At 47.9% G+C, this 26,783-nt stretch overlaps 1 protein-coding gene across 2 annotated transcripts in view; it reads right to left on the reverse strand.

Moving 5' to 3' along the window:
* Positions 1-26,783, reverse strand: part of PITPNC1 (phosphatidylinositol transfer protein cytoplasmic 1) — a 250,282-nt gene that overhangs the window by 112,496 nt on the left and 111,003 nt on the right. For both annotated transcript variants that reach the window (XM_045984795.1, XM_045984797.1), the window contains exon 2: positions 8,494-8,642. In XM_045984795.1, the coding sequence (XP_045840751.1) occupies positions 8,494-8,642 (149 nt within the window). The remainder of the gene's footprint in view (positions 1-8,493; positions 8,643-26,783) is intronic.

Below are 26,783 nucleotides of genomic sequence, written 5' to 3' on the forward strand. Positions count from 1 at the left end.
GACTCCCTAAAGAGCGTCCGGAACAAAAACCTAAACCGTCCCTCCATTAGAAGCTTCTGGCACTTTACTACCCAGATTATCACCAGATTCGCCCTGATATCTAATCTCTCTCTGCAATTTATGCTCATTTGGGAATATTTTTTGGCCCTGGGAAGTACTGAACATCATTAGGCCAAATGTGGTCTAAATGGAGTCTAATTTCATTTTCTCAACAGGGATCAGAATTATGATGGTCTCCACGAGCATCTTGATCTTAGCTGTTCTATCCGCCAATTCATGCAGGATACGCAGCACTATAATCAATTATCTTTTGGACTTAAAACATTCCCAGCAGAAAGACAGTCCCTCCGAGCCCCCGTCACTCGGGCTTTTCTCCTCCGCGGGGTCCCTGAAAGCTGCCGCCGTCTGGGCTGTGATTTCGCTCAAATACCGTCAGCCCACTTAATGTGACTTTTAAAAAAGGACTAAGCTACCTCTTATAACCTCATTTTCCATGGGTCCACGGGGGATATTCTGACCTTTGGTTTCACACCTGGCATTTGACGATTATTTGATAATCATCAACTGTATCTACCCAGTGACCTGTGAGGTTTTTCCTTTTCTTCTCCAGTGGCTATGATTTATTGGCTTACTATTCTTAATGGCTTTTCTGGCTGCTCTTCTAGTTCAACTCTTGATGTCATTCCTCACATGGCAGAATTTCCAGACTAGAGGCATCACCTGTGAGAAGCAAGACCACTGGGTCTTCGCCCGCGGGGAGTTCCTTGAACTTGGACTGCGCCCTACTCCCCCTACTTAGAAGAGCAGTCTGCGTTTGGGTTCCGGGAAAAGAGGGCCTCCTCCGGGTCAGTTCTTGGAAGGCTCTCCTTGGACAGCATGATGGTAACATGGCTCACATGCCGGGAAGCAGCCAGGGAGGGGGCAGGCCATATGTGTCAACGGCGTTGGTCAGGGGTGAGGCGGGACCAAGGTGGCACGTGCCTGACTGGATGCTCTGGGCTCTGTAAGATCCAGCCAAGAGGCGTACATTCTGTTCCTGGGAGTTCCCATGGGAGAAGGTGAATGAGGGAGAGGAAGGGAGGGATCCTGGCAGCAGGAGAACTTCTGGCATGTTCTTAAGGATTGAGACGGGAACGGAACAGAATAGCACGGACTGAAAGGTATGCTGGGAAGAAGTCCCTTACATGCTCTATGCCTCCAATACATAAAATACTGTAAATTAATCCATTTCATGTATTTAATATTATATTCAATATTTACATATTGAATACATATTCACATGCAATATATAAGACTAAATATTCCTCTTTTTTTTTTTTTTTAAAGAGAGAGAGAGCACACATGAGTGGGGACAGGGGAGAAAGGGAGGGAGGGGTAGAGGGAAAGGGAGAAAGAGGATCCTAAGGAAGCCGCAAACTCCCCGCCCAGCAAGGAGCCAGACACGGGACTCGATCTCACAACCCTGAGATCATGACCTGAGTGGAAATCCAGAGTTGGACCTTCAACCGACTGAGCCACCCAGGCACTCCTGGGAGACTAGATATTCTAACCTATTTGATATCCGCATACATTACAGCTATTGTGCACGGTCCCTCCCCACTAGACGGTACGCTCCCCCAGGACAGGGATCTCTGTCCTGCTCACGGCTGCATGCCCGGCACCTACAACGGTGCCTGGCACACAGCAGGCAACAACTGGTATTTCCTGAACGAACAACAGCAGGCTCCGGATATTCAGTAATGACCTTAAGATCCTTTCAAAAAACCAAGGGAATAAGCTCTCAACGTCAGAATCTTTGACAATTTCTCTGTGACCTGTGGCCTGAGCAGTGGGCTCTCCTGATGCCACACAAGCTCTGGGCACTGAGCTCTTTACTCTGGGCAAGATCTAAGAAATGAGATTAACCTGCTTGGCAGATCTGGGAGAAGAGAAAGAGGAAACGTGAGAGAAGGACCCAAACTCAGGCACAGAGCTGGACTGATGAGCCGGGAGGTAGAACAAACAGCCGGTGGCTTGGCTTGTCCAGCCAAACCCCATTCGGAGCTTAGAGAACCTGGACCCCCTCTTGCCCAAGGACCCAGAGGCCAGGAGAGGTGGTCCTGGAAGGCAGGAGTCACATAACAGGAGAAATGTTGTCTTTTTCACGGAAATCAATTCCGGCATTAGGCGGAATCACCGTTAGAAGTTGGCAACCCTCCCTGAGTGGCAGCTGCCAGCAGAGCCTAATTAATCCAGCAGCCGTGGTGGGGAAGAACATGACACTTCATGACTGAAAAACAAGCCTAAAAATAGGCTCCATCTTTTCTCCAATGCCCCTCCACCCTCACCCCTGCTTCCCTCCCCCTCCCCCCCACCCCCCGACGGGCTTCCTGGGAAGGCATTGGGAGAGATGCTGAGGATGAAGAGAAAACGCCAGGGGACAGAAGAGCCCCATCCTCCCGTGTTTCTGGGCGACGGGTTTTGTTTAGTATCGCCATCCCAGAGATGGATAGGTACCTTGCCTCCTTTCCCTAGATGCCAGTTGGAACCGGGATTTTTGAAGACAAGCCAAGAAATATCAGTCATTTGGTTAACTGAGCTGGATCGAGGGCCCAAGGACAACGACCAAATGCACTAACGTCTTAGAACTGATGGGACATTCCAAGCGTATCAGGCAGCCGCCAAGATGTCCTGTGCACCCAGGAGCGTCTCAGACGCCGAAGGGAGGCCCCGAGCACGGAGCATCCCCATGGTCCCTGGGATGTGAGAGGCAAGCAACAAAAGGATGAGAGGTGTTTTAGAAAGGCATGATGCCCACTTCAAAAATGGGCAAAGGATCCCAGTAGACATGTCTCCAAAGAAGACACAGGAACGGCCAACGGCGCACAAGAAGAGCGCTCCACGCTCATTAGTCAAGAGGGAAATGCCAACCGAAAATGAGATACCACTTCACACCCACAAGGATGGCTAGAATCAAAAAGACAGACAATAGCAAGGGTCAGGGAGCATGTGGAGAGACTGGAATCTTCACACACTGCTGGAGGGAATGCAAAATGCAGCCGCTTCGGAAAACAGTCTGGAAGTTCCTCTCCCCGCTCATGGGAAGCCGGAGCGTGGATCGGAGCAGCAGGGGAATGCTTTATGGTTGGGATTTTGGAATAAGAGGTAGAAAGAAAAAAAGGGACAATCTGGACCGATCCACGGCAGTCGTGGTAACAGTGGAGGGATGGAGCGGTCTGTTTACTGACCTTGGCCCATCGGAGCTGCCCTGATGGCTGCCCCTTCTCCAGCCTGCACATAACTCTGTGGAACACTCACACCCTTCCAAGAAATGTCCTTTCCGCTCAAGTCAGACTCAGAGAGAAGGTTCTGCCTACACAGGCTTTGAGTAACTCCAATCTCTAACAGATGCTTTGGGTAGTAGAGTGATAAACCAATCCCTAAATGTGATTTGGCTTCCCAAATAGATTGATGTGAGGAAGAAATTCCGCTCACTTTTTGCCAGCTCATGAATTCAGGTTCACAGGACAGTGATATTTCTTGGCGTAAATGAGTACATGGGCACTAGGAGATCTCAGCTAATGATAGTTCAACTCTCAGAACCTACCTCCCGGTGGCCAGTAAAGGGATGGGCAAGATGCCACGCACAGGGGCAGAAGGATACTCTGGAGCGGAAGACATTTGAGAATCAACAGTTGCAGGAAGGTGCTTTTACTGAACTCTGCTTATCTGTATAAAAGCAGAGTTTCCTGAAAGAATTCAGCTGTCATAAATGCCCTCCCCAGGAGTTTCACAACCAAAGAAGACTGACTCCTCTCACTAGAGATGAGAAGGAAGCACCAAAAAACTGCCTGAACAGACACTGTCACAAGACTATCACCTCTCCATGGACCTGAAGCTCTTGTTTATTTTTCATAAAAGCCATTTGTTTTTCCAGAAGTGCCTTTTCTCCCCCGCCCCTATTAGAATGGCATATAAGCCCTAAATTCTATTTGCCTATTTGAGTCTTGTGTTTCTGGGTGCATCGATGAATCTAACTTGGTCTTTTCTCCCGTTCATCTGTCGGTTTCAGTTTAATTTGCAGGCCCCACTGACAGAACCTAAGTGGGCTGAGGGAAGGCTTTTCTTCCCTGACCCCACATATGAGATGGACAGATGGATTCACAAATGCTAGAACCAGTCAACCCGGACCCTACTCTGAAGACAAGGGCCATGTCTTATTTATTAAGGGAGTCTCCCTAATAACAGAACAATTTGTTATACACTGCAGGGTTCAATAAATACCCATTTCATGCATTTCAATTACAAAGCAGCCTTGCCAACACGGGAGTCCCAAGCCCTGTGCACACATGATTGATGCAAAGTAGCTCCAGCTTATGAATTATCAAAGGAATGGATTTGGTTTTCTTTTATGATTATGGAAATCTGCCTTATTATTTTATAGTATGTCGAGCCCCGCATCGGGCTCTATGCTCGGCCTGATTTTTTTTCATTTTCTCATACGAAGCCATAATCTCCCTGGTTGTAAGATATGTGCTACTCTTACAAATATTCCAAGAGTCTTTTAAATTATAAAATGATGGTTCAGACTTGTGCAAAGGGAACAGAAGGTACTTCTCTCCTGGGCCTCATTGGGCATTCATTTCTGTATGCTAAAGGTAAGTCAGGATAATGTCCTCAACTTCCTTTGAGCATAGACAATTAAGGTCGAAAAGGAACTGAAAGGATGCCTAGTTTAACCACCTATTTGCTGTTTGGATCTGCTCAAGGACAGCCAGTAAGTGGGTGCCTCCGCTCACGTCACTGACTGTACAGCACCCCAGTGTGTTCGCACATGGCTCACATACATTTCTTCCTTCAGCTGAGCCTAGCTCTTTCTCCCGGCATTCTCACCCCTGGGTCGTGGTCCAAATGCTCCTTTTGGGGTCTCAGAATGTGTAGATCTAATTCTTTTCCCACTTGCCCACACCATTATACACCCTGGGTCCAGCTTTCCTAGGTTAAATGTCTTTGGTTTATTCGGTCATTCTTTGTATCACTTGGTGGCTTTCGAATTTCAAAATTCATATTAACAATTTTTGGGGGGCACCTGGGTGGCTCAGCTGTTAAGCGTCTGCCTTCGGCTCAGGTCCTGGGATCGAGCCTTGAATCAGGCTCCCTGCTCTGCGGGGAGCATGCTTCTCCCTCTCCCACTCCCCCCTTGCTTCTTTTCCCCCTCTCGCTGTTTCTCTCTGTCAAATAAATAAATAAAGTTAAATTTTAAAACATTTTTGGAAAAACTGAGCAAGTAGAAGGGACTTGCCCTTCCAGATTATCAAGGCTTTTTATAAAGCTATAATAATTGGGAATTTTAGGATTATATCCTCAAATTCTATCTTTTTAAATTTTTTGTTCTTATTTTTTTCTTTTAAGATTTTATTTATTTGACAGAGAGATCACAAGTAGGCAAGAGGCAGGCAGGTGTGGGGGGTGGGAAGCAGGATCCCTGCTGAGCATAGAGCCTAATGTGGGGCTCGATCCCAGGACCCTGAGATCATGACCTGAGCTGAAGGCAGAGGCTTAATCCACTGAGCCACCCAGGCGCCCTTTTATTTCGTTTTTAAAAGAGAGAGCGCATGAACACATGTGCAGGTGAATTCTTGTCCATTATTTAAATTCTACAAATAGGGGCACCTGGGTGGCTCAGTTAGTTAAGCATCTGCCTTCAGTTCGGGTCATGATCTCAGGGTCCTGGGATGGAGCCCCGCATCAGGCTCCCTGCTCAGCAAGGAGCCTCTTCTCCCTCTGCCCCTCCCCCTGCTTGTGCTCTTTCATTCTCCCTCTCAAATAAAAAAAATCTTTAAATAAACAAATAAACAAACAAAATTCTACGAATATACCCCCACTTACCCATTACTAGTATTTTTAAAACATCCTCTGATCATTCATAGTTGCCCATATGTTCGTCAGTTTTTTAAAAAAGATTTTATTTATTTATTTGAGAAAGAAAGAGATCAGGAGCAGAGGGGAGGGGAGGGGCAGCGGGAGAAGGAGAAGCAGGCTCCCCGCTGACAAGGCTCTATCCCAACCAAGACCACGATGCTTGATGCACAGAGCCACCCCCATGCCCCTCCCACTTCCTTGTTTCTCGTTACCTCTTGCGCCTTCCCTCCTTCTTGGGTTCAATTTCCTTTTACTTCAAGTACAACCTTCAGGAGTTCTGTCAACACGTGCCTCTGAGTGTTATCCTCTTTCGGTACGCCATTGTCAAGAAGGTTTTTGGTGCACGCTTCTCAGCTCCCCATGCCCCACTTACGTAGGGGCCCAAACCCACACTTCCTGTCCCTCTGAGGCCATGACATTCCCCTACATGTCAGCTCCGACATATCCCAGCTTCCTGAGCCTGAGCTCATCTGCTTTCCATTCTGGTTTGTGTTTCCTCTTTACTTCTCGTACCTAAGGATTTCCCTTTCTTTGTTTGGAGCTCAACTTTATATTGTTATATTTCATCCTGTGTTTGTCATAGAAGGTGGGGGGGGAGGGTTCACATTAATCTTTTTAGTTTCTATTACTGGAAGTCCAGATATTCTATTTATAACAAATTTCCCTCTTACCAATGTTTATTATTCTCCTTTAAAATAAACATCATATATTTTGATAGAGAAAACAGACATGACAGAGACAGCTGGACACTTCTTGCCCTGTTTCAGGATAAAAATAAAAGATACAAAATTTTCTTAAAAAAATTTTTTTTTGAATCTGGTACATACGGAACATTCCCTCAGCAACAATTTGGGAAAAGGCAATCATCTGCCAAAAAAATGGAATTTCCCGTAGGTCTCTATTTTCTCACATCACCCTCACTCCTGTTTGCTCTACGGAGGTGATTCCTGCTCAGTATTTGATTTTCACCCTCCACACTAAGATGCCAAAGCAGCATCTTGAGAAACGGGTCTCTCTGCAAGGAAGTCATCCTCAGGCCAGCCCCAGAGCTCAGCTACTCTTGCAAATCAGCAGCTGGCTGGAGGCTGAACTGGTTCCAAATCCTGGGAATTCACAGCTCCTAATAGATGAACAAGATCAATCTCATTTGCATTTCATCGTGACTCAGGAATTCCCTGATATTGCATCCCTGGGTAGATTAAAACAAGACAGTTTAATCAGCCCAAGGCCTTCACTGTCAGGATATCTGCCTGAGAGATTTCCATACACACAGTGACAAGACCCAAATGCTCCCATCAAGAAGGAACAGTTCAGGGGCACCTGGGTGGCTCAGTGCGTTGAGCCTCTGCTTTCGGCTCAGGTCATGATCTCAGGGTCCTGGGATCGAGCCCGTATCAGGCTCTCTGCTCAGCCAGGAAGCCTGCTTCCCCTCCACCCCCCTCCCCCGTGTGCTGCTCTGCCTACTTGTGATCGATCTCTCTCTCTCTCTCTCTCTAATAAAAAAATAAATAAAATCTTAAAAAAAAAAAAGAAGGAATCGTCCGGTTCAGTCTGCTGGCTGGTGAAGGCTGTATGCCCACGGCAGAATCCCAGTACAGCTCCTCTCCGAAATGTCTCATGATTGAGGCACAGAGAATGGATAAACAGCCACGAGTATCAGTGAGTAAACGGACACACTGCCCAGTTATTATGTCAGAAATGTGTTCTAAAAAGATCACATATGGGCCAAGAGGAGAAGCCATAGGTGAGGGTAAAGAGTATTCACAGAGATGACGGCCAAGACGGAACCAGTCACACACTGGCTCACCGGGGCAGACAGTTCATTTCAATAAAATGTATTTCATGTGACTATACAAATGTCCTGACCTAGGAGAGGGGAACCGAAGAAGATGGGCTGGAAGGGGGTAGAAGGTGGAGAGAAGATCAGACAAGCTCCAGTAACCAACTCTGCCATTAATGATCAGAAAACAGCAAGAGAGTAAAGGATATACTCTGCAAAGCCAATGGCAGTCCTGACCAGTGCTGGGTTTATAACCCTTGGTTCCTTACCCTTCCAAAGGAGCAATGACAACCTCTACCTTGGGAAGGCGGGGTCCACTTGAGCACTACGTATCACTTTGGTCACGGGTGGCCCTGCATTGTGTCGGTTCCCGTTGTGAACACCTGAGTGCGCGTTCGGCGGTAAGGGGAACAGCTACCAAGTTAAGACCCCAATGGCACACCGCCATCGTTGTTGCTTTTCTACAACAATCAGGCGAAGCCGTCTCTTTCCCACTGTGAACACTGAACCAGAGGGAGAAGACAAAGCTGTATTCCTTAAGACTAGATTTCATCGTTACATGTCATCCAAGCAGGAGGAAAGGTAAGAGGAAAGGCCCGTCTACTGCAAACGCAATTGAAGACGATTTTGCAGATGGCGGGAGTTCTGGTTTTAGAAGCAGCTAGACTGATGGATGGAGAGGGGCCGAGGTACTGACTTCCAAGTCACCTTTTTATCCCAGACACGGCCTCCACCGCAGCCGCAGGGGTGGGTTGGAAGGTTCCCGTGAAGTCGGACAGCCCAAAGGCGGATGGCCAGCTGCCATGACTCACCTGTTGAGATACACCCGCTTCTCGGTGAACTGCCCGTTGCCATGGTGAGGATCCTCAAAGGGTTCATTCTGGACGACCTCTACCCCTTCTCCACGGTCGCTCTGTTCATGGCTGTGCTTGCTGATCATGTACAGCTGTCCGATTTTATACTACAAAACACACAGTGACAGAGAGGTCAGCCCCACGGCCTGCCTTCAGAAACACCCGCCCCGTCAATGGTTCGGCAAGCAACGACAGTCGGCACTTTCTGCCAGAGAAAGAAGGCAGACACATGGGCCTGGTGTTATTTTTCCTCCGGAGCGAGGAGGAGAATCAGTTGTGAGTCCAGTGGAGATACGGCGTGTTCCCGTGAACAGTTTCCACCTCCTGGGTGATGCCTGCCGGGGTGGCTGGCAGACTCAGGGCTGGCAGCCCCCCAACCCATGGGCAGCAGCAGGAAGAATGCAACCGTGGAGGCCCCATTCCACTCTGGCCCTCTGGGGTTAAATGGTGCAAACATCCTATTTTATGTGGCAACAAAAAGGCCAGGATATGTTATTTCTACCCTTTTCTGCCTCATTTTAACTACTGGGGTGGGCACTCGGGGACTAGAAGTCACCTAGTCCAGCACCCCTCTCCGACTCTCCAAGTGTCCTCAAGTTCTCTGTCCCCTAGAACAGCCGTTCTCGAGGATGGCTGGACGTGAGAATCACCTGGAAGCTTTAACGGACTCCAGCTGGCCAGGGCCCACCATGAATGGAACCTGTATTCACAGGCTGATCCACAGTGACGGAAGTCTAAGGCATCTTTAATTCCTTTCTGTCCAATTCCGCCCACAGTGTAGAGCCTTCCAGCTCGAGGTCCCAGAAGCCACATGTACTTACAGGAAAATGATAACAGGGAGCAACAGAGACCGTGAACATTCTCTGCCCTGTCTGCATTTTTGAGCTGTTCTACTCTCCCTCCTGCCTCTCTGAAAACCCCAGGGCCCACAGGCGTGCCTTCTCCCAGTGAACTCTCAAGGCGGCAAAACTAATTGGTTGGAGAAAAGAGGAAGGCAGAGAGAGAGGATGGAGGGAGTAAAATGACTTTTGCAAGAGGGATGTCTGCTCATTGTCAGGAGGAAGGATGATGCCCCCCAGCTGTGGTCCTTCCCCCAGGTCCGGTGTGAAGGAACACACACTGCACAACATCGTCAAGGCCCCTGGGAAGGGGATAAGGGGCCTGAATCTGCAACAAAATAATGGTGGGCTGTTCTGGGTTGTTCCCCAGAGAGCCCAGGCCAGCAGGGATGTAGGTCTCCTGTCTGTGCATCAGAGACAGAAATCGATTTTATGTTATGTTATTTTATTTTTGAGAGAGAGAAAGAAGGTGAGAAAGAGATTTTAAGGTAAGGGGGCAGTGAAATGGACAAATCGACAGTGCAGAGAGCCCTAAGACTGAGAGGACACACACCTCCGAAGGGCCCTGTTTCATTGGGAGGCAGGTGCAGGGAGGGGACTGTAATGAAAACCTGAGGGCCTCCCGTCTGAGGGCAGCCCTAGGGCCCAGGCCCGGTAACCATGGCATAACCAACATAACCAAGAGCAGCAGGCTGGGTCTTCTCCCCGGGCAGTGCTGCCTGTCCCACACCCGTTCCCAGAATGATCTGCACTCAGATGCTTCTAACATGAGTGTGTACGTGTGTGCACATGTGTGTACTTGCTGCACACACTCAGGGGAAGAGGGAATGCTGAGGATAAGAGCAGGAAAGGGAGAGAAGTCGAAGATAAAAATCTATCTTTGAATTTATTTTCAATCAGAAGCTTGACCTGCTTCCCCTTGAGTAAGTCTGGCTCCTACTTCTGCCCACAAAGACTAACTAGGACTCCTTTCAGGAAGAAAGACGGCGGGCCACGTGGGTGGCCCGGTTGGTTAAGTGACTGACTTTGGCTCAGGTGATGATCCTGGGGTCCTGAAATCGAGCCCCACGTTGGGATCTGCACCAAGCATGGAGCCTGCTTGAGATTCTCCCTCACCCTCTGTCCCTCCCTCACTCACACTCTCTCTCTCTCAAATAATAATAATAATAATAATAATAATAATAACAATAATAATAATAAAGAAGGAAGACAGTAAGAAAAAGTTTACAGATTGGGGATTCTTGAGATACACCTGTGACGTCCCACTCCCCCTTACACAGACGGGCACACGAGCCTCTCATGGGAAGGGTGCCCCAGCTACCCAGGGGCTGGCGACCGCACCGACAGTTGTTTTGTACTTGGTGTTCAAAAAACAAGGGTTTGCCTATAATGGACTATTATCTACCCATCAAAAGGAATGAAGTACCCATACTGATACAGCTTAATGGGTGTAATGGCTTGAACTCTGTTTCCCCAGAATCCTATGTCGAAGTCCCAGCACCTCAAAGGGCGACCTTGTTTGGAGACGGAGTCTTTACAAAGGTCATCAAGTTAAAATAAAATCATTAGGGAGGGCACTAATCAACAAGACTGATGCCTTTTTTTGTTTTGTTTTGTTTTGAAGATTTTATCTATTTATTTGACAGAGAGAGAGAACGCGCAAGCAGACAGAGGGCGGGGGGGGGGGGGGGGGCGCGCAGGGAGCAGGCTCCCTGCTGAGCAGAGAGCCTGACGTGGGGCTCCATCCCAGGACCCTGAGATCGTGACCTGAGCTAAAGGCAGAGGCTTAACCCACTGAACCACCCAGGCGCCCCAGGACTTGTCCCACAGGGCAAGTTGGGCACAGAGACAGAGGGAAGGAAGACAGCGCGATATGGCACAGGGAGAAGACATCATCTCTAAGCCAAGGGCTGATGGACTAGCTCCGTCCCTTACTGCCTTCAGAAGGAACCAACCCTGCCTTCTGGCATCCTGACCCCAGGCTTCCAGCATCCACAACCATGAGCTATCAAATTCGGGTGGTTCAATCACTCAGCCTGTGGTGTGCTGTTATGGTGGTCTTAGCAAACGATGCAACGGGCACAGGGTTTCCTCTGGAGAAGATCAAAGTGTTCTGGGAACGTACCAGGTGCCACCGACCTGACCTCGACATGATGAATTTTATGGGATAGGATTTTTCAGCTCCATTTTTTTTTAAGTGTTGACTCTACTTCTGACGCAGATCTGCCTAAAACCAAAACCCATCAAGGGCTTTGGAGGCGGGGGGGGGGGGGGGGGGGCAGGGGCTGGCAGAAGGGAGAGGCCTACCACCACCGCACCGTCTTTTGGAGCCGCAGCCCACTCACGTATGAAAGATGTATGGCATCAAGGACAACACACGACCCAGAAGGGCCATTAGCCAGACGCGAGTCAGTGCTGGCTCAGGTGCTTCCTGCTCTGTGGAGAAGGGATCGGGCCGAGGCGGCCGGCAGCTGATTCACCAGCAGCCAGGGAAGGGCCCGGCCGCTCAGCCTCATTGATCATTCCAGCAGCTCCCGAATGAGCCAGTGCCGGGCAGACGCCAGCCTTAGCTCACTGAGATCACGTCACTCTGGGGGCGACCGACAGACACTGGATGCGGTAACGCAGGTGACATGAGTGGGGGTGGCGGGACACTCGAGGCCAGACACGGAGACGGTCAAGGGCTCGGCAGCCGTCACGTCTTTCCCTCCCCCAGCACATCAGGCCTGCTCTGCTGGGAGCCGGGCCATCCAGAAGAAGAGGTTTTGGTCTTGCTTTTAAACCACAAATTAACTCACGACAGACACATGCAATAGCAGTTTCTCGGTGACAGAGGAGAGGGCAGGACAGAGATAGTCCTTGAACCATCTATCGCAAAATCACCAGGGAGACTCCTCCAAATGCTGGATCCCGGGCCATCCCAGAGCTTTCACATGCAGACTCTTGGGGGGGAGAGGGACATTGGGGGCCTGGCTGGCACACACGCTAGATGCCGAAAAGCCATCGGGGTCAAGGCGGCAAAGGCAGTCTTCAGCAACTACTAAGCCAAAATGTTCCATCTTTAGGACGCCTGCCTTTTCTTTCCTCTTTAATTCTCGTTTAATTCTCACTGTCTCCAAACAAACTCATACGGCAAAGGAAGGCTGCCGAATGCAAAGGTTCCGCAGGGCTCTTCAGACTTTGAAGCCAGAGGGGTGTTTGGGGGGCTCAGTTGTTTAAGCATCTGCCTTTGGCACAGGTCACGGTCCTGGGGTCCTGGGATTGAGCCCCGTGTCAGGCTCCCTGCTCAGTGGGAAGTCCGTTTCTTCCTCTGCCACTTGCCCTACTCGTGCACGAACTCTCTCTCTCTCAAATAAATAAATAAAATCTTAAAAAAAAAAAAAAAAAGGAAAGACTTCGAAGCCAGAGAATGGATAAGAATCCGGTGACCGGGAGACTTGAGTCTCATACGGGGGTGACTTTCTCCGGGCCACATGGCAGAGCTGGGATTTGAACACCATGGGGTCCGTACTGTTTCTTCTCTATCCAAGTTCAGCCCTTATTTCTCTGACAGGTGAATGGCTTTCAGAAGTCTAGGCCTCACCATGATTTTGGAAAAGGGGATAGTTGAGAGCCACTGCCTCTGAACTTGGCTATTTCAGAAGCTGCACGACCTGAGCCTGAGATCGTGTGAAAGATCAAAGTTGTTTAAACTGTGCCCACGTGTGGAAGAGTGGAGCAATTATGCTCTAACTTTGTAAAATCGATTGTTATAATTCCAGAGTGTGGGTAATCATCATTACAGGCAATCACGATTAGCGACAGCTCCATGCTGCAGGGCTGAGCCCCGCGTGAGCCGTCATCAGAACAGCTACCCCAAATAATGATCTCCACAGTCAAAAAACATCATGGGGGTTCAGATCCTTCCCACCTGCACACAGCGCTGCGTGTTTCATAGAGCCGCCAAACTGGAGGGAAGGCACAGTCGCATAAATGTGCCCGGGGAAGCTGAGTGTTTTCATCAGTTGATAAACGACTGCAAACTCTATGACTGGGTGCAATCAAGTTACTCAGTACAGTTCAACCCGGCGGGCGCCTGGGGGGCTCCTACGGTTAAGCATCCGACTCTTGTTTCCAGCTCAGGTGGTGATCTCGGAGTCATGAGGTCCAAGCCCTGCACTGGGCTCCACGCTCAGCGGGCAGCCCGCTTGAGATTCTCTCTCTCCCTCTGGCCCTCCACCGCCCCCCCTCAAATAAATCAATAATCTTAAAAAAATATATAGTTCAACATCAAACCTTGATTTTATTTTATTTTTTATTTATTTATTTATTTATTTATTTATTTTTTAAGATTTTATTTATTCATTTGACAGAGAGATCACAAGTAGGCAGAGAGGCAGGCAGAGAGAGAGGCGGAAGCAGGCTCCTTGCGGAGCAGAGAGCCCGATGTGGGACTCGATCCCAGGACCCTGAGATCATGACCTGAGCCGAAGGCAGCGGCTTAATCCACTGAGCCACCCAGGCGCCCCTATTTTATTTTTTAAAGATTTTATTTATTTACTTGACAGAGATCACAAGTAGGCAGAGAGGCAGACAGAGAGAGGGAGGAAGCAGGCTCACTGCCGAGCAGAGAGCCTGATGCGGGACTCGATCCCAGGACCCTGAGATCACCACCTGAGTCGAAGGCAGAGGCTTTAACCCACTGAGCCACCCAGGCGCCCTCAAACCTTGATTTTAGAAAAGGTGGCTCTAAGCCAGAACTCCTGAGTATACAGATGATTGATCGAGTGTCACCAAAAACTTGCCACAAGTATTGGACCCAAAGCTCAACAGAACCCCAAGCTATGACCGGTTTCTACTTCACTGCCCCCTCCCAAGTGTTGAGCCTCAGAGATCTCTGTGAGGTCCGACTCTCACAATTCCCCATCCTGAAGAACCAAGGCAGTGGGGCAGGGAGCTGTCATCTTCCCTCCAATCAATCCCTGTGTCCTCCCTTCCTGTCCCCTTTCTCTGTCTCCATTGGTCCCGATACCATTGCTAAACATCAGGATGTCAAAAGTGGAGGCAATGGCTATAATAAATGTTACCAACTCTGGATGGAGTTATTCCCCAAAGATAGGACTCAGGACATCCAAAGCCCTGTCCCAGGAATCAAACTGTACGTCTACTTTTGCTTTTGCCATCAAAATGGACGGATGCCACACGACCTGGTAATCACGGAGTGACATCTGGCCCTGTGACTTAACATAGCACTATGTATTTTTCCATCTGTGAAATGGGCGTGATTCCTGCCTGTCTCTCTCCGTCTTTGTAGATGGAGGAACAAGCAGGAGGTGACAGGATCTGGCATTCTTTGAAGTCTGTCACATTATTCACGCCACGAGTCGTACTGTTGTCAAAGCTCTTCCAGCTTTCTCCACTCTCAGTACACAGATGGGCCTCAAAGCACACTTTTGCCGAAACAATTGCCTCACGATGTGCAAAATGCCGACGGGAAGGAGAGCCTGAATGTTTTATCTTCAGGTGCATTGCGGTCTTCATGCCAAGTGGGGCCAAAATTGTAACTACACACAGGGAAGGAGATACAATGAGTCTAGCCTTTAACAGCCTCCTCTCAGAATGCTAGGGGCTAAAGCAGGCTATTTTCTGTAACCCATGGCCCAGCCAAGGCGCCAGGACAAATGTTCTGGGCCAGTGGCTGGACAGCTACATGGGTTGATGCTTGTTTTTTAAAGAGTGGAGACTGTATGGCCTGAAAAGTTAAAAACGTTTACTAGCTAACCCCTCTTCCCAGGGCAAGTCTGCTGCCTGCTGTTCTAGTTACCTGGTGCTTACTCCGGTGTGGGCAAGCCTTAGCCGTTCACCGAGACCTGTGCTGTCTGGCATGGTAGCCACGTGGCTAGTGGGCATTTGAAACGTGGCCTGTGTTGTGGAGGGCCTGAAATTTTAAATTTTCTTTCATTTTAATTAAAATTTTAATTCTTTGAATTTTTTTTTAAGATTTTATTTATTTGACAGAGAGAGAGGTCACAAGTAGGCAGAGAGGCAGGCAGAGAGAGAAGGGGAAGCAGGCTCCCCGCTCAGCAGAGAGCCCGATGTAGGGCTTGATCCCGGGACCCTGAGATTATGACCTGAGCTGAAGGCAGAGGCTTAACCCACTGAGCCACCCAGGTGACGCAGTTAATTTAAATTTTAAAACTGACATTTGATGTGGCTGCTTAGAAAACTTTTACACAGGGTTGAAACATTTTGGGTATGTGAATCTACCTTTTCTTTTTTTTTTTTTTTTTTTAAGATTTTTATTTATTTGACAGACAGAGATCACAAGTAGGCAGAGAGGCAGGCAGAGAGAGAGAGAGGAGGAAGCAGGCTCCCTGCCGAGCAGAGAGCCCGATGTGGGACTCGATCCCAGGACCCTGAGATCATGACCTGAGCCGAAGGCAGCGGCTTATCCCACTGAGCCACCCAGGCGCCCGTGAATCTACCTTTTCAACTAGAAATTCTCATCAAGTTTAAACTCAGATCAGATGCCTCCGATGAAAATTTAGGACCTGACTTGGATTGCTCTATGTGTAAAATGCACACTGGATTTTGAAGGCTTAGTAACAACCACAACAAAACATGTTTTTACACATCATCCATATGTTGATTACATATTGAAAGGATAGTATTTTGGATATAACGGGTAACTGAAATCTATTCTTAAAATGAACCTCACCTGTGGGGTGCCCTGGTGCCTCAGTTAGTTAAACGTCTGCCTCCAGCTCCCCACTCAGAGGTGGGTCGGCTTGGCAGGGAGCCTGACCCTCCCTCTGCCCCTTCCCCTGCTTGTGCGCTCTCACTCTCAAATGAATAAATAAAATCTTTTAAAAAATTAACTTCCAGGGCGCCTGGGTGGTTCAGTGGGTTAAAGCCTCTGCCTTCAGCTCAGGTCATGATCTCAGGGTCCTGGGATCGAGCCCCGCATCGGGCTCTCTGCTCAGCAGGGAGCCTGCTTCCTCCTCTATCTCTGCCTGCCTCTCTGCCTACTTGTGATCTCTGTCTGTCAAATAAATAAATAAAAATCTTAAAAAAAAAATTAACTTCAGGGAGCTTGAGTGTCTCAGTTGGTTAAGTGTCTGCCTTTGGCTCAGGTCATGATCTTGGAGTCCCAGGATTGAGTCCCACATCGGGCTCCCTGCTTGGCAGGGAGTCTGCTTCTCCTTCTGACCCTCCCCCACTCATGCTCTCTCTCTTTCTCATTCAAATAAATCAACAAATAAAATCTTTTAAAAAATTAACCACACCTGTTTCTTCTTACTTTAATGGGGCTACTAGAAAATTCTGAATTACCTGTGTGGCTTGCATTTGTGCCTCCCATATTTCTGCTGGACGGTGCTGGTCCAGACCCTCATCTGGACCAAGGGGGGCTGAGAGTCAGGCCATGATACCACAGCCAAGACTTCGGAGGCCGGCTGGTCAGGCAAGGGTTTCCATGTGTGTCCAAGCTAACAAGGTGGAGCACTGACAATTAGGAATGCATTTGGAGAAGCTTTCCTTTTCTGAGGACTGGCGATTACCAGGGCTCTGGAGAGGCGATAATTGCTCGCAGCGTGCTGTGGCGGAAAGCACCGGGGTTTTAAAAATCGAAACCTGGAGCCAAAGTCCTGATGTGGCCTTTGATTAGTTCTGTAACCTTAGACAATTTATCCAAACCACAGTTTCTGATCATTAAAATGGGACTAACAAAATACCTCACAGGACAGGTGAGAATCAAGTGGGAAACAACTTACAAATTAAAATGCTTTGTAAAATGTAAAATTGTACACAAGCCGCCACGGCCATTGCTCCTTCTGTGGAGCGGCCTGGGTCTTGAGCTCTGTTTCGCTCATCTCCCTGTAATGCCACAGTTCCGTAAGGGACACCAGAACAAGGCATTGCCACACACCTGCGCGACGCAAACACCAAAGAACGCTGGACCACGCGCCCAAGAACTTTTCCTTCTGTGAAAATCTGAATAGACGGTCATCAGACTGAACACTTCCCAAATGTAAAAAAGCCTGGGAACCTCCACTTACATGAGGTACTTAGAGTAGTCAAGTTCACGGGGACAGAAAGAAGAATGGCGGTTGCCGGGGGATGCGCGGTTAGTGTGTAACAGGATGATGAAAATGTTCTAGAGACAACTGGTGACAGTTGCCCAACACCGTGAATGCACTCAAAGCCACCGAACGGTACCCTTAAAAATGGTTAAGATGATCCATTTTATGTGACCTCTGTTTCAGCTCCATTATTTTTCTTTATGCTTCTGTTTAAAATCCAGTAGAGTTAACATCCAGTGTACTGTTTCAGGTGTATAGTATAGTGACTCAAAACTTCCAAACGACACCCGACAGGTGCACGCCTTCGTCCCCATCACCAACTTACCCAGTCCCTCACCCTCATCACAAGTCTTAAAAAAAAGTCTGCAAACTGGTCATCCTTCCGGGAGCGTGGCTCACCTGCGTTGTACCTCAAGCTAGCCATCTACCAGTGATTCTCTTTTTACCATGTGAAAAAAAAAATTTTTTTTTCCGTTATGAAAAACTTTTTTAAAGAACAGGGACGTTTACATTGGATGGATCTTTGGTTTAGGAGTTAACTTGATGTAGAGCTGAGCCTACAGGAGAAAAACACGAGGACTTCCCTCAAAGACAATGTTGTAGGAGCGCCGTGATTCCTGCCACGCCAGTTAGTTGCCTGGCTCGTGGTGCCCTAAAGTTAAATCTCCTTAATTAGTATCAGCGTTCTGGAACATTCACAGTGCTTTTTTTTTTTTTTTTAAGATTTTATTTATTTACTTGAGGGTGCACAAGTGGGGTGGGGGGTTGCACAGACAGAGAGGGAGAAGCAGACTCCCCACTGAGAAAGGAGCCTGATGCAGGACTCAAGCCCTCGAGCCCTCGATTCCATGATCTCATGAACCCAGGCTTATGACCTGAGATGAAAGCAGTTGCTTAACCAACCACCCAGGTGCCCAGGAACGTTGTTTTGACGATGCCCCCTTACAAAGACCCTAGCAGAAGGGAAAGAATGATTAACTGAATACAAATGTACACTGACCGCTAATTCCACCATCAACGCTAGTCAACAAAAACACCAGCTCCTTACTGAACATGACCATCACATTTCACGACCTCACCCCTCCATTTGCTTGTCAGCCCGGTGTTCTGCAACGCTGTGGGAAGACCAATTCCACTTTCTTTGAGAAAGGCAATGTGTGTTTTTACTTCCAAGGGCTGGATCTGATTTGGGTTCTGCAAGGACACGACTGCTCACCCCTTAGCCTTTCTGGCTCTCTGATTCGATGTCCAGATTTCTCCATGTAGACAAGGAGGTTTCAAAAAAAAAAAAAAAAAGGTGTAAGGTTCTTGGGTGTTTCGTCAGATCTCTCGCTGCCAGGTCAATAAACCACGAAAACCAATATCCGATCCCACAAAGAAGATACAAACCTGCAGCTCATATTTTCAAGATATCACTGTATCATCACATATTTATCTTTCCTCCTGGGTTTTTATAAGCAGCCCTCTGAGGTGTCTTGTTTACGTAATACCCGTGTCATTTTGCCCGGGTACAGGAATGAAAGAGCTGATAAAAAAAGATTTAAGAAGGAGCTGGGTTATAGACATTTAATTCAAAAAAAAAAAAAAAATCCCTCCTTTGTGAATAACTCATATAAACAGCATCATCCAACAATGCTTCCCCCATCCTAAGTTTTGGACTGAACTGAATAGAAAAAATAGAGCAATGTAGCACTCAGGATAGGCTTCGTGCTGGTGCAAGCTTAGCTGTCATAACACTGCAAATCGTTTCCAGGACACCCAGTGTCATCTACCTGCCCCAGTACAGGAAGGTGAGACGACACAGAGAAGGAGAAGTCAGAGTGCACATTTGATCTACTCCTTCCAACACTGGCTCCCCCCAGGGCAGAGGGCTGGGGGGAGGAGGTATTCTAGCCCCAAGAATTCATTTGATGCCAATGCTGAACAGCCCAACTGATAAGATGCGGCAGAGATCAGCTACGTTATAAACATCGTATAGAGCAGGTGTCATTCCTGTGTGCTTATAAATAAGAAGCTGAAAGAATGAGCCTTTATGGCATGCCAGGAAGAGCCACAGAGAGAGCAAAGACAGGAAAGGCTAGAACTCCACTCAAGACTACAGGGGCAGTTGGCCTTCATGGGAGAATGCGAGATTTCTCCAGACAGTGGTTGTGAGGGCAGTCTTGGTTCTGGAGAGCCTCGTCTGTTCTGGTCTGGGAGCTGAACAAGCGTTCGGGGTCTGCCAGCCCCAGCAGACACTGGAAGCAGAACTATGGACAAGACAGACCTGGTCTCCGGGGAAGGGGAGGGCTTTCATAGACGTTCCACCGTGAAGACATAAGGCTACAAGCTTCAAGGAGCCTGGGCCTCTGTCTGAGCTATCAAACCGTTTGCCAAGAAAGGTGAAACCGACTGCAACTCAAGTAAATGGAGAGGTTTGGTGACAGGTCTGACCTTTAGAAAGCAATCAAGACACTTGTGTTGACTACAGAACATAAACCCACCACCAATCACAAGACCAAAAAAGGGAGGCCGAGCTTTCCTGGGAAAAGTATCCTGCATCATCTCCTTGCTGCCCCCTTGTCGGTGTTCCTCTCCTTAGCCTTGACCTCATACTAACCAAAGATGGCTTCAGGGGAAAGGTCCTTCTGCACCCCGCACTGCAGGCAGCGGGGGCTTTCCAGAATTAGGGTCCTTCCTGTTTGTAAAGCCTATCCCTGTGCCTATCAGTCTTTTAGGAAAATGACCGTCAGCATCCAGGAGAGCTGTAGCATTGGCCGAAAGTAGAAATACACTTGCAGGAATGATAGCAATTAGTTTTAGTGTCTTCCAGACCTTTTGAGAACAGAAGGGCAACTGAACGCAGAGAGAAGCACTTGCTGCTTCCTATACACTTGAACAATGGGAGTTTTCACTGTTTTGAAAGAGTTATTCAAGCCACTTCATGCCTAGAATAACATGCGAAGGTCACTGAACTCCTTTGCTTGCTGAAGTGCTAGCCGGCTCCGCGAGCTGTCCAGCAACGCAAGAGTCACGACCAGGTTCTATCTGGGGATCTAAGCTGGGAAAGTTCCAGTACCTTTCTTCACCCCACTTTGGAGAGGAGGCCCCAGGTTTCACGCACGTGATACCTGCCAACCCATAGGGAGCCAGCATCTGCGGCGCCTGGGGCTGGCTGCAAGGAAGGAGGGGACCATTCTCTCACAGCAATGGCAGCCTAAGGCTGTTCTGTCCTGGGTAAAACGCAGCAGACAATGGATCGAGAAAAGCAAATCCTTGTCAACTCATGATCTCCTGAGACGGTTAATGAAAACAGGCAAAACAGAGTAAACTGGGTACAATGGCAGGAATTACTACATTAACAAATCTATCTTCTGAGCTCCTCTTACATTCTGGACTTATTCTAATGACCTGGAGGGATATTTTATCAACTGCTACTTTGAAAGCCAAGTGGTGGCCCTGTCTTCCTCGCGTCTACAGCTGCCAACCCAGCTGACTCTCTGTGTATCCTCCTCAGGGAAATGGGGAACAAGTCCCCGAGGCAATGCCACGATAGCATTGAAGGTATGCTGTTTTCAAAGGGTTGGGAGAAAAGAGAATGTAGCAGACAAAAGGAGGAATAGGAAGTGTTGTTTTTCTGAGGATTTTTAATTTTTTACTTTACTGTGGTAAAATATGCCTAAGAAAATCAACCATTTTAACTCTTTTTAAATGTACAATTCAGAGATGTTAATTAAGTACATTCCTAATGTTTTTTGACCATGACCACAACCCATTGCCAGACTTTTTCATCATCTCCAAATGACACTCTGTACCCATTAGACGACTTCTTTTTTTTTCTTTTTAAAGATTTTATTTGTTTATTTGACAGACAGAGATCACAAGCAGGCAGAGAGGCAGGCAGAGAGAGAGAGGGAAGCAGGCTCCCCGCCGAGCAGAGAGCCCAATGCGGGGCTCAATCCCAGGATTCCGGGATCATGACCTGAGCTGAAGGCAGCGGCTTTAACCCACTGGGCCACCAAGGTGCTCCCCCGACATTAGACAACTTCTAATCCCTCCCAATACGCCCCACCCCAGTCAATGAGCTCCTATCTCCAAATCTCCGGATTAGACTACTGTAGGTACTTATATAAGTGGACTCGCATAATATGTGTGCGTCCTTCTGTGTCTGGCTTACTTCACTTGGCATGATGTCCTCAAGGCTCATCTCTGTCGTGCATGTGTCACAATGCCCTTCCTTTTGAAGGGCGAGTAATATTCCATTGTGCAGACACACCATGTTTTGTTGACGCATTCATCTGCGGAGGGATATCTGGGTGGTTTCCACCCTTCGGCTATAACTCTGAGTAACAGTTACAAACACTGGAGTAGAAGGCATTGTTGAGTCCCCACTTCCAATTCTTTTGAGTTAATACCTAGAAGTGGAATTACTCAGTCAACTCCAGGTTCTTTCCTGAATCTCTCACTCTTGGACAGCTCATTTTAGGTGGTGTGTGGGCCTTTCCGGCTCTTCTTCCGAATAAGTATGGAGACAACCCTGGGAGAGATGTCAACCATATGATTTATTTAAACCAGAAATGTTCCTTGGTAGATGCTTCTAGTGAAACACGGAGGGACTGTGATGGGGGGGATGATTTAGGGTGGTGGAAAGTATCCTTTGGAAATGCTCCGGTTGCAAACGTAAGATGAACTCAATGCAACAAACCCCTTTAGGTCAAAAAGGCCCCAATACATTCACGAACACTTGGGACTCTTTGTAAGCGAGCCACAAAGAGGCAGCCCTCAGTTATTACTCAGGGAGCCTGGTGGTGGGCACGACCTGAAGAGGCACTTCTGTTTCTGTGACAGGAGCTATATTCGGTATTCTTTTGATGGTCCAACCAGGAATGTGGTAAATTACAGAATCACAACGAAGAAGGCAGCCAACAGTCCTGAGAACGGACTTAGAACCACATGTGTAGGATTTATATGCAAAGGTTTGGGGTGAAAAAGCCATTCTTGGTCATTTGCATTTTTCTTTTTTTTTTTTTTTTTCCTTGCAAATTAAGTCACTTTTTATTCTATTTTAGCTGACAAGGACTCTTGAAAAAGTAATCCTGGAAATGATTTTTAAACTCTGCAGTAGACTATATGGATTTTCTTTCTTTCTTTCTTTTGAGTAATTACTTTGGTGGTTTTTAGTGTATTCACAAGGTTGTACAACCATCACCACCATCTAGCTCCAGAACATTCTCATCATCCCCAAAAGAAACTCCAGCGCATGAGCAGTCACTGGCTAATCTCGCTCCTCCCAGCCCCTATCAAACCACTAATGTATGTTCTGTCTATGGTTGTGTCTATTCTGGACATTTTATGTAGATCAGTATGTGGCCTTTTGTGACTGACTTCTTTCATTTAGAATCATGTTTCTTTCTTTAAAGATTTTATTTATTTATTTGACAGACAGAGATCACAAGCCGGCAGAGAGGTAGGCAGAGAGGCAGGCAGAGAGAGGGGAAGGGAAGCAGGTTCCCCGCTGAGCAGAGAGCCTGATGCAGGGCTCGATCAGGACCCTGGGATCACGATCTGAGCCGAAGGCAGAGGATTTAACCCACTGAGCCACCCAGACGCCCCTAGAATCATGTTTTTAACATTCATCCATGTTGTACCATGTATCAATAGTTCCGCCCCCCCCCTTTTTTTTAAACCAAAGAATGTTCCATTGTATGGATATACCACATTTTATTCATTCACCCATCAGTTGGACATTTGGGTTGTTTCTACTTTTTGGCCAGTATAAATAATGCTTCTAAAAATATGTGTACAAGTCTTTGTGTGGACGTATGTTTTCAGTTCTCTTGGGTAGATACCTAGGGGAGGAACTGCTAGGCCACAGGTAACCTTTTAACCATTTAACCTTTTGAGGAACCATCCACCTCTCCACAGCAGCCGCGCCATTTTACATCCCGACCAACAAGGTGCCATACTTACTTTTGATAGTTTTCGGTTACTTACAGAAGGAGAAAGTCAACCAAGGGACTTCCAAAGCTGAGAGTAAGCTCAGAGATAAGTGTGGCCTTGTCTGGCTTCTGGCACCATATTTTACACTTGGGCACCGCCAATGGACAACTCTCATGGGCGACTCTCCGGTCATAGGGCATCTCTTCACTACCCTCGAGGGACAACAAAGAACTACACTTGACACAACAGATGATCAGAAGCTAGAGGGGCGACATCCGAACGTACTCATCGTTTAACTGTTTAACGGCACAGCCCGAACGTGCACAAGGAAGTGAGGAGGAATGGCGCGGGGGGGCCTCTCCTTGTCCAGGAGGGCGTCACATGGAAAATAGGGCTTGACCTGCACGTAGATGGCACTCGCTTACCAAGAAGGAAAGGGGGATGTCACGGCTACAAACAAATCCTAGACACTTTTCTTGCTCACAGCAAAATGTCACTATTTCCCAGGACCCCTGATGCTGCACAACAGAAATATTAATGAGAGCTGCTACCCCGTTCTAACTTCCCTAGGCCAGCACGGTTCTTTTTTGTTTGTTTTGGGGGATTTTTTTGAGAGAGAGAGAGAGAGAGAGAGAGCAGGCATGTGTGAGTAGGCAGAGGGGAGAGAGGGAGAATCTTAAGTGGACTCCACACTGGGCACCGAGCACAATGCGGGGCTCGACCTCACGACTCTTGAGATGATGACCTAAGCCAAAATCCAGAATGGGTCGCTTAACTGACTGAGCCACCCAGGTGCCCTTAGGACAGCATGGTTCTAAAGTGTTTACACTTCTTTAACCCTTACAATGACCCTCTGAGGTAGGGAGGTGGGGTTTTTTTTGTTTTTAAGATTTTATTTTAAGTAATCTCTACACCCCGCATGGTCAAGACCCCGAGATCAAGAGTCGCATGCTCTTCTGATGAGACCAGCCAGGCATGCCAAGGTAGATAAGTATTTTTGTCCCTATTTTACAAATAAGGAAACCGGTGACCAGAGAGGTTGCACACCTTGTCCAAAGTCACCAGGGTAGGAAGTGGTAGAGCTGGGATTTGAACCCCGGCAGTCTGGCTCTGGGATTCACTCTCCTCTGTCTCTGGCATAATCTCCTCGGCCACTTGCCTGGCATCCAGATAAAAGGCTGCTTATTTATAAGGCTGGGGAAAGTCCCTTGATAAGTTAAGTGACCTTCCTCACTCTCCCAGGCTGCTGACAGTTTCACGTTGATATTAGGAGGAGTTTTTTAAAGAGGTGGGAGACAGCGGTGCCAAAGGAGAGAAGAGATCTCCAGGGGAAGTTACCAACAGGGACAAGATTAGAAGCCAGGAGCCCAAGGTTCTCGGCCCTGCTCCTGGAAAGTCTTCCTCCTCCACAAATCGTGACACGTGACAATTAAAGGAAGCATACCCACTCACAGAAATCCCCGAGATTTTTAAAGTAAAAATTAAAATTAATGAGTCCATCTCATTTGGACTCACAAAATCCGTGGGTGGAAGAAATTCCTGCAGCTGACGGCTGATGTGACAGTTATGTCACAAAAAGGAGTAGAAGCTCCCTGCCTTCGGATGTGAATGTTTCCAAATGTGATTCTAAATCCCAGCCCGAAACAATGCGCAGGACAGGAGTGGAATAAAGATATTCTGTGGGAGAAAATCCCGTCAGCTTCCCCAGTCAACCTGTCGTGGAGGGAAATGAGACGGAATATGTGCTCCTAGTTTGCCCTTCTAGTGCAGACTCTCACCAACTGGAAATTAGATGCCTAATGGCAGTGTGGAAGCAAGAATCCTGTATTCAAGGGCGCCTGGGTGGCTCAGTGGGTTAAGCCTCTGCCTTCGGTTCGGGTCATGATCTCGGTCCTGGGATCGAGCCCCGCATAGGGCTCTCTGCTCAGCAGGGAGTCTGACTTCTCCTCTCTCTCTGCCTGCCTCTCTGTCTACTCATGATCTCTCTGTCAAATAAATAAATAAAATCTTAAAAAAAAAAAAAAGAATCCTGTATTCAAAGGCTTAATTAAGCCCCTGCAGTGATCTGCATCCAAGTGTTCTGTGACACAATGAAGAACTACAAGCAACGTACCATCATCTCCACTCCACCTGGATATCCTCCCTAATGATGTGCCTTATAGGACCGTCCAGAAGGCAGAGCACAACGTCCCTGAAAAATCACATCTTCCCCGGTTTTTCGTCCTCTTCTCTTGTTCTCTGCCCTCTGCCCCATTCCCAGAGGAAGACATTTCCAGGACTGCTGACAAGCCCCAGAGGAGGAAGGCCTTTCTTCCTTCCTCCTCTTGGGCAGATGGTATTTGCATACTGACATATTGTAAATCTAGTCACCCAGGTAACCGGCCCCAGTTAGCAACAGCGCAATGAAGGTCAGCCTGATTCCTTCTAAAATTAGAAGTCAGACCGATCTGATTTTTAACTGTTCAAGGTAGGATGCCCAGTTACATGGCAAATTCAATCCTCAAAGCGAATTTTCACGTGAGACACTCAGCACTAGTTAATAAAGGCAAGTTGGGGCATTTCACCATGATAATAACATGGGTTTTGACAGGTTGAAGGGAGTTTTAGCTGCGCGACTTTTGGTGTTTCTGTAAATAACCCTACTAGGACTCGAGTCTCTGCTAGTCAAGTCATCTTTGGCCTCCTAGCTCCCTCGACCTTCACAGTCAGTTGGTCATTAAGGACTTGCTGATTCTGTGTCTGGCATTTCAGTCCTTCTATAGCTGGCCTCCCCGACGCCACTGATGTCCCCCTGCCTGCACGATGTCTCCCCACCCCCAGCCCAAGTGCCTGGCGCTGACCAAGCCCCATCTTTTCCAGCCTCTTTTGTCCTGGCCCACATACAGCCCTCCTACCGCTCCTTTTTTTTTTTTTTTTCCTACCGCTCCTTTTTTTCTCTCCCTGACCACGGACAGGGGTCCTGGATGGGCTTCAAGGAATGCACGGATTGTGCACAATCTGCCCCCCCCACCATTAATTTCTCAAAAGGTCCATGTTCCCCAAAACGTCGAGAGCCACCAGCTTATTAGCCTATCTGCGAAGACACAGACGGAGTCTACACCAGCATTTCCCTCAAATGATTTTAAGGAAGGACAGTTCCACAGGATGTGAAACGGTGAGGGAAAAAGAGCTCCACAGCCGAATAAGTGGGGGAAACACTAAATCAAACAGTTAGGGTTTTTTTTTGTTTTTTTTTTTTAATGCAGGCCTTCTCTGGGCCTTTGCTGTACTGACATGTGCAATGAATCTTCGAGGGCACCGTGGAGACACTTCTCGGTGTCCCCTGAGTTTCTGCTAGGAAAGCTGAGCTTCACCTTCCCTTGACAACCACCAAGCCAGACACTGCTTCGTGGTTAGTTCTGAGCTGTTTTATATTTTACTCTATACTGTT

The sequence above is a fragment of the Meles meles genome, chromosome 18 (assembly GCF_922984935.1).
Source record: "Meles meles chromosome 18, mMelMel3.1 paternal haplotype, whole genome shotgun sequence".
NCBI classification, from domain to species: domain Eukaryota; kingdom Metazoa; phylum Chordata; class Mammalia; order Carnivora; family Mustelidae; genus Meles; species Meles meles.